General features: G+C 44.0%; 1 protein-coding gene across 1 annotated transcript; it reads right to left on the bottom strand.

Moving 5' to 3' along the window:
* Window positions 1-534: 534 nt before the first annotated feature.
* LOC306919435 (E3 ubiquitin-protein ligase TRIM21-like) lies at window positions 535-2,112 on the bottom strand (the record flags this gene model as incomplete). The annotated part of the gene is made up of 1 exon (XM_079532219.1): window positions 535-2,112. One exon carries the CDS (start codon window positions 2,110-2,112, stop codon window positions 535-537), a length of 1,578 nt encoding a protein of 525 aa, XP_079388345.1.
* Between the last annotated feature and the right edge of the window lie 9,283 nt (window positions 2,113-11,395).

Here is an 11,395-nt window from a genome sequence, read left to right on the forward strand (position 1 = left end):
GATCGGGAGCAAAAAAGCGTGATCGGGACATCCCTAATAGTTAGTAGGCTATAGTATGTTATATAGTGATTACATTAAAGTTGAAGAAACTGAAAATAAAATATAGTTTTTATTCTTGACATACATTATTCCTGTACAGTGCATTAATGAACAATAGTGTTGAATTGAACTTAAATGCCATGAAATAAAACATGCAATCAAGTTCTTGTACTGAGTTAGAAATGTAGACATTTCAACAATCTGTGTTTTAAGGTATACATACAATTTCCTGAATGGAGAACTCTATTTACATAATCATTACAGTCAGTAATGTAACATCAGTACTTCAGGAAAATAGTTTCAATATAATGCTATAGCTATAATACATAGGGGGGGGGGGGGGGGGGGATCACACCCATGTTAAGTGAGGGGCGCTCTTATCATCATACATCCTCACATTCCATACTCAGCCAATCAAATAATCGCTATGTGTGGTACACACAAACACACAAAGCTATGGCCATAGGAGGGCCCTCAAAAAATTAAGATAACAAGTTAAATGATCGTCGTCCTGAATCTTTTTTTCTCTCTTTTTCTTCCCCCTTCATGGGCCCCTTGGGGGCGCTGGGCCTCGGTGCATTGCACCGTCGATACTGTCGCCACTGAATCTGAATGATTGACAGGAGAGATGATCAGAGGAGCAGAGTTTTTACCACCATCATTAAGAAGGGGACTGAAGTATGGATAGAGTCTCTCAGTGAAGGAGCAGCCAGTGAAAGAGTAGAGGTGGACTCTGGCCTCCACTTCATAAAAGGAGACCAGACCCTCCTCATAATCCACAAACACTCCCACTTTCTGGAGCTCCTCTCTTACAGGGAGGAGGACAGGATCAGGGTCAGCAGCAGCCGTGTACTTATTTCCATTCCTCAAATATATAGTGCAGAAACCATTGGTGGGGCTCAGTGTGATGACTCCCTTCCTGTTGATGGACTCTCTGGCCACTCCTACATCCCACTCAATCTTCCCTCCAACCTGAACCTCAAAGTAAAACCTTCCTGAGGAGAATATTTGTTTGCCTAAGACACTGGGGCATAGAGAGAATCTCTCTTTGTTGTCTGGGAGATTCTTCTTTACGTCTACATTATGCACTTGTTTTCCATCCTCAGACAGGATGAGCCAGGGACTTGCTGTATCAGGGTCCAGAGTTACATCCACCTCATATTGCTGGATCCCCTTCAGCTCAACATCACACAACTTCTTAATCTCTTTACTGAGTGTCTTCTCCAGCTGAGCCACAGCTGTCCTCACTGTCCCCACATGTGAAGACTGATGGACTTTGACCTTTGTCCAGTCCTTGGTGGGTGGAGGGGTCTTGATGGAGGACAAGTTCTGGAGGAGGTGGAGGTGGTCTTCAGTGAGTGAGAGCTGTTTCAGCTCAGAACTTCTCTTCTCCCACTGAGTGATTTCCTGTTTCAGATCTTTGATGAAGCCTTCAGCCTGTTTCTCTGTTGTTTTCTGCTTCTCTTCAATCACACCAATGACCTCAGCCTGGCTTCTCTCAATACATCTCGCCAGAGCAGTGAAGGCCTGCACACTGTCTGCTATCTCTCTGTCTGCATCTTTCTTGCTGAGCTTCACTGTGTGTTTGACCTCCAGAATCTTCAGTCTTCTCTCCTTGATCATCTTCTCAACTTCAGCCTCTGTCTTTCCCAGTGCAGCCTTCTGTCCATCGTATCCCTCTTTCAGAGATACAGTGTGGTGTGACTTGTGGTCTGACTGAGTGCAGAACTGACAGACACACATGAGGTCAGTCTTGCAGAACAGCTCCAGAGGTCTGTCATGTTTCTTACACATGACGTCTTCCAGGTTTTCCACAGGGTCGATTAGTTTGTGTCGTTTCAATGCTGTGAGTCTCAGGTGAGGCTCCAGGTGAGTCTCACAGTAGGAGATCTGACACACCAGGCAGGTCTTCAGAGCTTTCATCTTGGTCTCAGTACAGTAGTCACAGGACACTTCATCTGGTTTAGCAGTGGTGATGGAATTAGAACACTTGAGCTGCTCTTCAGAACACTTGAGCTGCTCTTCAGAGCACTTGAGCTGCTCTTCAGAATGGAGACTGCTGGCGGACCCCATTTGAACACACTGAGAATAAAAGTGAAAACATGAAATGATTGTCAATTATACTGCTCTTCATTTATACTAAATAACACAAAGTATACCATTTAGGGCATACATGGGCAACTGGTGGCCCGGGAGCCACATGTGACCCACATGCCCTCACCATCACTTTAACTTTTTGCTATCCTTTTCAGGATAGCAAAAACTATTCAGGATTTCATTTCAAATGTAGCAAAAATAGCTGATCTACAAGCTCAAAATGTGTCGCACTGCAACGCGTTGAGCTTGTAGATCGGCTATTCTTGCTATGACAGTACTATGCAATGTGGCCCTCTGGAGTGAGTGTGGAAATATAGTGGCCCTCTCCATCGTCAAAGTTGCCCACCCCTGATTTAGGGCATAGCAGTGGCGGACATGTTCTGGTTCCATCAATCCATACCCCATTATTCCCACATAGATGCTCAAAAATATTGATATCAAATTACATTAAGCCTAGAATCAAGCCATCCTGGTTAATCATGACTATACAACTTTTGATTCATTGAAAATAAATACATACTATAAAATGACAGAACAAATTGTATTTATTAAATGCAGTATATCATATAATTAAATATTACATTTATTTTTTGACCACTTTTTGTGTTAGAGAGTAGAGTTAGGCAGATACTAAAGACAGATAAACATGACCATGAGTTTTTCACTTCCTGCCTAAAGTCATAGGATTCTAGGTGACTTAGGCCGAAAGTATTATTTTTTTGTTTTGCTGCTCGTACAACCATACAAATTCTCATAATCTCATCAGAGGCGTATCTACAATAAGGCGGGGGCAGGCGTCCGCCTGTCCAAATCCATTTCTGGCCTGGCCAAAATCCATACAATGAGAAAAAACAAGACCTGAGAACTATTAATGGACAGCTGATTGGCCGTTGCGGTAGAGCGTGACCCTCAATCACCCATTGGAATGTAAATGCATGCCTTTCAGCCTTTGTATCCTACTCGTCTGACAGGTATCTCTTTGAAAACCTTTAGTGCTACGATTGTGCGCGTGGAGACGACAATTCACACATCTTGCCTGCCCAAAACGTAATTCCTGGATACGCCACTGAATCTCGATCATAGCAGTGGTCTAATGTTGTTGTGAGAAGCCTAATGGCAGGCAAATTAGGATCCCCCCTCCTCCACACACACACACACCCAATGCATGCTATTGTGACGCACACACATGGATTAAGCATGTAGACTTCACTAAACACACACAGAGTTCATCACGATGCCAGCATGTGAAGGACACTTTGATCAATTTATTTTTGGACATTGATTTCAGTTTCCTTTTTCCTTATGCTTGTTTGTTTTTGCGGAGCCCCATACCAAGGGATTTTCGTGTTTACAGTGTTGCCATGTCTGCTCATTATAAGTGACTTTGGGGCTTGTTTTTTCTGTAATGTTGTGGTGGACACTAGATGGAGGTGTCGATCACCTCAGAATGGACACTGGCGGTTGGTTATGGGTACAGAGAGGAAGTGATATAAGGAAGTACCTGTAGCCTACCTGTGTGTTCTTGATGTTGTTTGGAAGTAAAGTACTGAGACTCCCTATACTCCGTCTGCTCGTCTCTTTTATCAACTTCCAATGTCATTTATAAAAATATTGGTAGTTTGTCGGGATTGTTTCTAAAGTAGCTGGTAATTTTGGGCTTGCTTCCTAATGTTGTTTTTTCATGTCAAGGACCCCCAGATTAATATGTATTTGGTCGCCATCTGAAAATATCGTGTGCCAAGGACCCCCATACAAGATTTGTGTTAAAATGTTTCAAAAATATTAAATTATATTTCACTTTCCACCCCCACCTTTTTAAATAGCAGATCTACAAGCTCACAAAGCATCACATTGTGGGCTTGTATATCTGCTTTTTTCAAATAGCTGATGATGTAAATTTGCAGCTTTGTGTCTTGTTTTCATAGACCTGGACGCTTGTTGTTTCTCTTGCAGTATCCTACCAGGGAAGAAGTGAACACATAGTGAATGAAGCCGCACACAGATAATAACTCAATGCAGCCGTGTATGATTGGGGACACCCATAAGAGAAGATTTTTATTACGGTTCTAGCTGTGATTCTCAACCATTTTAATTTCAAGGACCCCCAGTTTGATATGCATTAGTCTACGGACCCCCATTTAATGGCATTTTTATCGCTGGGACCCCCAAATTATATTGTAAAATCAATCAAGTTAATTTAACTCTGAGTGTACAAATGGAACAACATTTGGTTCCATTTGTACACTCCCATAACATAATTTGTTAGACCCATAAGGGTCCATTTGGTTCCAAACTATTATTTAGCTGGGGACCCCCTGGAACTCTCTCAAGGACCCCTGGGAACCACTGCCATACACATAGACTTATACACTGTACACTGAATAAATATTCATATAGAGTTAAATTAACACTGAGGGTTTTTTTTAATCTTAATTGACAAAGCACTTGTTAACTGTTAAGCTTTAAGTTCTGTTCAGGGAAAAACAGTGTCATAGGACTTAAATTAAGTGTCGGAATTGTATTTGGTAGTCAAAGTTAAATCCAACACTTTATTTATTTTAAATTGTATTGGTAGGATATCTGTCTTGAGAAGCCAGAAGTGATAGATAGATAGGCCTAGATAGATAGATGGATAGATGGATGGATGGATCAATTGCCTAATGACTAACTAATGACTAACTAAAACAAAACAGGAGCGGGATGGGAGCGGGAGTCATTTCGAGTGGGAGCGGGATGGGATCAGGAGTCATTCTACAGAAGTGGGACAGGATGGGATTTATTTTTAAACTCTGGCCCAGGATTGGGACAGGACAGGATTTTTTCTGTGGGAGTGGGACAGGACAGGAGTGAAAATCCACTCCCGTGTCAGTCTCTAACTGCGGGAGTGCCAAAAAATTACTTTCTGGCCTTGACAGCTCATACATCCAAACAGAAAAGTTGTATTTGATTGCATTAAATGGAGTTGGTACAACATATGTTCAGGAGGAAGGCCACGCTTTCAAGCTAAGATCGGTGACCTCCTCTGCCACCATGCCATGCTAATTCTATTCCTAGCCTCAGGTATCTAGCTCACCACCTTCTCCACAGCTACAATCAACTCACCGAGGCCCTGCTGCCATGGCAACTGCCTAGCTCTCTGCCCTATCACCGCCCTCGCTCCATTAAAGGGAAGAGTATATATGCCAGCCTGTTTCACCAGCCACTCGTGCATCGTATCTCGTACCCCTCCCTCCCTCCCTCTTCTTTACTAACTCTCGTTCTCCAGTTTCAGGTTCCAGACGGGGGTCTCGGATTGGGGGCGTGTCCTCGTACGATCAGGACGCCCGCTACTCAGACCCCAAGTCAAACACTCAGGGTATCCTACCCCCCCGGAACCCGGCCTTCGTCCAACCCCTCCCCCATACAGGGCTTGCCCTCATCCTCCACCTCCCCCCAGGGGCCTAGTCTTCACCATCATCCTCTCCCCCCTCACCCCCTCCCCCCTCCTGTAACGCCAACTCATCCATGTCTCCCCCTCACCCCTCGACCCCCCCCCCCCCCCCCCCCTTTCACCATTCACCCAGGCCCCTCGGAACCTCCTACATCCTCACTCCCCCCTCCCTCCCCTATTCCCAACCCATCATCCTCCTCCCCTCCCCCCTCATCCCACACGGACAGTCCAAGGCCATCCCACGCATATCATTCCTTTGCATCTCATTTCTACCATTCCTTTTCATGTGCCACTTCTCTTCTAAATAAACGCTAAGCCATGTCAAACGATGTTCGATTGAATGTGTGGTCTGTACTAGTGAAACGACATTAAACTCACTTCGCCACTCGATTTGCCTTTCACTTCATGCATACGCTCTATACTGCACCCTCGCCTCTTCTGACTTCCTCCAGGTTATTAGCCTACACTCCACCAGAGCTGTTGAGGGACGGTGCAGTGTGTGCTAGCAGCAGCCACCACCGAGCTCCTTCACACTTTGGTCAACTCAACTGTCATTGCGTCTCTGTATGTATTTATAATTTCCTTTTACAGATGGCCAGGGTTGGCCAAAAGCCTCTGGGCCCCAAAGCAATGGCATTTTCTGCGTCACGGTATAGTCACGCTCCTGAGATCAAGCTAAACTAGTTTTTTTGTTTGTCACGGACGGTAGCTTAGGGGTGGTTTCCAGTAAGGTGAACATGTTGTTCTGTCTTGATGAGGAAGTCTTAGACCACACGTAGCGTAGGGGTTGCAGTATGTGAGGAAGGCCAGTGCAACGATGGGAAAATACACTTGATAGTCGAGACAGAAACGTACATGATGAGATTAATGGAGACAGAAACGTACATGATGAGAGATTAATGGAGACAGAAACGTACATGATGAGAGATTAATAGAGAGTAGGCATGCCACGGTATGAGATTTTACAGTACGGTACGGTGCCGGTATTGAAAACCTATACCTCGGTATTCCACGGTATTTATATTAAAAAAAAGAAGAAAAAAAAAAAGATTCCCCCCCCCCCCCCCCCCCCCCCCCCCCACCTATGTCTAGTGACTACCCCCACCTCCTTATAAGCCCTTCTTTGTTCCCCAACCTGTAGGCCTACATATCTTATTTATTTATTTTTCTCTTTTTATGATCATTTGAATTTTGTTATTTGTCATGTGACTTGTCATGATTATGAATTGATTACCCAGGACCGAATGGAAACAAGACTGCAAGGACTTTTTTCAGTGATCCCTTTGGACATTGACTGTACCCTATACTGATTACATTTCTGCCAATAAAGTATTCAATCATTGAATCAATAGCTATTCACCACTGTATTTCACTGTACTATGGCTCCCCCTAATGGCCGTTTTGTACCCTGCACGCTGTAATGCAATCTGCGCATGCTCGCAACTGCGTGCCTCTGTGTTGTTGACACTTGACAGTTCACACTTTTAGTTTAGTACATGTGGAAATATGGAATATACAATTGGATCTGGGTGTCTTTCAGCAACACTAACTCAAAGGTAGGAAGCAACTTTTCAATCTACTGCAGCTGTGTGGTGAAAATAAACGTTTTGCCTTAGTCTGGGAGTGGAGTTGCACTGCATGCGCAGCATGCGCCGCCCACCAACGCTGTATTAAAATACCGTAAACTCGGAAATCTCACGGTATCAACACCGTGGCTGTTCCTGTCGCGGTATTACCGAAATTCGGTAAACCGCGGCATGCCTAATAGAGAGCACCACAGGATTGTAAGGAATGCAGCGTCAGTTTGATGCAAGGACTCCGAGAGCAGGCCTTCCCAAAGTTGGGGTCAGGACCCCACATGGGGTCGTGGGTCATCACACATATTTTAAACACCTGAATAGAATTCAAGTGAGTGAAATACAATGTCAAAATGATTACAAATATGTTTAACCATAATTGTTACAACACCCCTGCATAGCCCTAGGCTTAATACATTATGCATGTGCAGACAGACAAATGTATAAGTTTATGTGTGTAAAATCACCTCTGGGGTCATGTTTGGAGTCGTGAGTCAATGGCAGCATTATTTTGGGGTCGGGGGGCTAAGTCCCAAGCGTGCGTCCTGCCCACCCAACCAACATTTATGGGGATTATTTATTTTCAGCCAATGTAAAAAATAATACCACAAAATAAATGGGGTCACTGTTGGCCACAGAAGGAGAAGATAGATAGATAGATAGATAGATAGATAGATAGATAGATAGATAGATAGATAGATAGATAGATAGATAGATAGATAGATAGATAGATAGATAGACCGATGATGATAGCATAGTTCTCTATGCATTGTGGGGGTTCACATATATTAGCCCCTAGTGGGGGAGGCTAGAATGACATGCAGTCATGGATTATTGAGCCCATACAGGTTTGTTTGTTAAACTCAGGGTTTACAAAGTGCTGTACAGGAGAAAAGAAAGAAAAGAAAATCAAATACACTATAGCTACCACACAGAACAAATCGCTAAAGGATAGCACAGACTTGATTTTAGCCAGCAGCCTTAGGTGATAAAAACTTGAGCTGACTACCACATTTACCTGTTTATCAAGTTTAAGGGCATTGTCTAGTTTGACGCCAAAGTTAGAGACCACAGGTTTCACATATGGCAGGGAACCTAGTTCAGTGGGAACGATACCAGGACCACTAGGTCCAAACACTATAACCTCCGTTTTACTTTGATTTGCGATGATTTGATTGCCTGAGCAAAGTACATATTGAGGATAAAATGTGCAAGGGCAGAAAAGTGGAAGACACCATAAGTGATTGGCCGGAATTACATTTGTGATGAATTGATTGGCTGAGCACGGAATGTGATGTATGAGGATGATGATGATGCATGATGATAAGAGCGCCCCTCACTTCACACAAGTGTGATTTTTTTTTGTATTCTATGTTGATTAATTGAACACATAGGACAATAATGGAAACAAGTCCCCAGGATTTATTTCTTAGGCTTAATGTCTGACTGTAACTCTATAATGTATAACAGTTATTTTTGAAAAGCCGACAGCCCAAGTTTTAAATATGGCTCAATTGGTTAATGCATGGGTTCTCAACCCGTGGGTCGCGACCCCTTGGGGGTCGCCAAATTATTTTGGGGGGTCCCCAAATTATATAAAAAAAAACGTTTATTTTATTTTTTCCCAACTGAATGGATGGGAAATCGAAAATTAAGAGTTGACATGGTACGCATAGTACATGCATACACCTTCCTAATGATTATATCTGGTTTCAGTATTTATTTATGGTGTATTGTCTCTATTATTAAGGTTATTGTAGCAGTCAATTTATATTGGGGGTCGGGCGGGGCGGGGGTCCCGAGACATTGCCAAAGCGTTTCCGGGGGTCCCCGGCCAAAAACGTTGAGAACCCCTGGGTTAATGCACGTTTTGTAATCTAAATCTACAACATGACCAGTAACTAATGTTTTAACATAATTGTAGTGGACGTAAACATAAGTACATTAAAGTGCAATATTTCCCTTTGAGATGTGGTGGAAACAGTGAAAGTATTAAACAAACCAGTAAATATACCACTGATTTACAGGTAGAATCTGTCACTGAAACACGTCATTCAGACAAATAGAACAACTGTGTCATTTCTAGCCTGGCTAATAAGCCAGACTCAAATCACACTGTCGTGTGGTATTTGAGTCTGGAGATGCTGTGTATGGATCTTGTTTCCCGGGGGGCGGGTTCAAACATTTTCTCTTTGATGCAATTGGTTAGAGCTACTGTCAGTCAAAGGTCTCAAGCATTGAACGTCAATGTACCAAAGCCCGCCCATATTGCATACCGTGTCCCGATTGGCCACACCAGTTCTCTGGTGTAGGAAATGGGCGTACAATTGAGCCTCTCCAGACCGTAATCCGCCGGCAGGAAATTTTTTTTTGCCAACGGCTGATTCGGTCTGGCTTATTAGCCAGGCTATGTCATTTCAGCCATTGTTTTGTTTAGTGTTGTGTAGTCAACACCTTACAATTTACAATTTAGGCATTTATCAGACACTCTTAATCCAGAGCGATCAATTTACAGTAAGAAATAACAATACAAGGTCATGTCAAATACTGTACATATAAATAGTCATCAAGGCTATGGGTATACATTGTAGAATGCTACGTCTACATAAAATGCTGAATTATAAATCTACATCGTCAATATATTGTACTCACCTGTCTGTGTGCTTTTAGTCTGCTCTGCTAACGAGGATAATCTTGTTGATAGCAGGTTGTTGTAGAGAATATGTTAATGAGGAGAATGCTGTTGATAGAAGGTTGTTGTAAAGACTATGTTAATGAGGAGACTCTGCTCTCTGCTGTCAGTGTGTGTGAGACGGTTCTAACTTTGATTCTCACACAGCACAGCGTTTAAACACAGCCTGGCTCCACCCCCTGAATCTCTAGCCACGCCCATTAAATCATATGTTTCAGGTGATTCAGGTCTGGTGAGTCTTAAGGCTCAATCCCAATTGCCGCCCTCAAGCTCTGATCCCTGAACCCTCATTGACTTTAGTGACGTCAGCTGTAAGTGCTTGAGGGTGAGAGGCTGCAAGGGCTCCAAATTGTTGTGAAAGGAATGGGACAGCACTTTGAAGATATGAGTCCGCCATTCATGACACATTGACACTTTGCATCACTTTATACAAACTGTCCTTATTCACAGCCAGTGCCTACATGCTTGGCCTTTTATACATGTCTATCCCCAGAGGAAAGCAGAATCCAAGATTGAGATTTCGTCTATTTCTCAAGCCATAAATGAGATCAATGTGATACAAAAAGGAGATCTCAGCTATGGCTCCTGTTTCTCATCATTTTCTGCTGAGAAACATGTCTCAGATGGAACCTCTAAGTGTTGCCCAGCAGAGTGTTTTTGGGATGTCTATCCATTCAAGTGAGGAAGTATGAGAGGCCTCCACTAAGGTGCTACAAGTGCCAAAGGTATGGGCACCATGCGGCAGCGTGCCGAGGAAATAGGAGGTGTGCTAAGTGTGGGGGGGGACACGACTTGCTGGCATGCAATAAGGGGGATGCTAAGTGCTGCAACTGTGGCGGTGCCCACATGACATCCTTTCGGGGATGTCCCCACTTCGAAAGGGCAAGGCAGGTCCAGGAGGTGAAGGAGCAGCATAGCATTACGTATGCAGAGGCTGTCAAAAGAGTGGCAGGGAACAGGGATGTTAGGGCTGTGACGGGGGGGTCCCAGGGGAACCCTATGGGGCAGTCCCAGCCTGGGGTGGCGCCTGACGAGATCATAATTAAAAGGGAGGGGTTGCTGGCCTTCATGGCGGAAGTGGTGTACACTGCTAGGAAGTCGACGGGGTCTATGTCCGACATAATTCAGACAGTGGTGACGGCAGGGAAAATGTTCCTGGGCATAGCAAGCTGTGACCCAACAGCATTACACGAGTATGTGAACAAAGGGAGGAAGGAGGCAGAGGGGCAAGAAAGGCAGTCGCAAAGGCAGAACGGGGAAGGGGGCAGTCAAGCAGAGGTAAACATGGATGGTGAACGCTTCTGGGAAAGTGGGGAGAGTGCCTAAGATATTTATCATGTTTGTAATCCTGCAATGGAACGCTAGGAGTCTCATAGCTAATGGGCAGGAACTAACGAAGTACTTAGAGGGCTTTAAAAATAAACCAGAGATGGTGTGCATTCAGGAGACTTGGCTAAAGCCATGCCTTGACTTTGTAATCCCAGGATATGATTGTCTTCGAGAAGACCGTACTGAGGGGACATGCGCAATATTAGTCTGGGCAGGGGTGCAGTTCCTGTG

This window comes from Electrona antarctica (assembly GCF_951216825.1).
Source record: "Electrona antarctica genome assembly, contig: scaffold_25, whole genome shotgun sequence".
Taxonomy (NCBI): domain Eukaryota; kingdom Metazoa; phylum Chordata; class Actinopteri; order Myctophiformes; family Myctophidae; genus Electrona; species Electrona antarctica.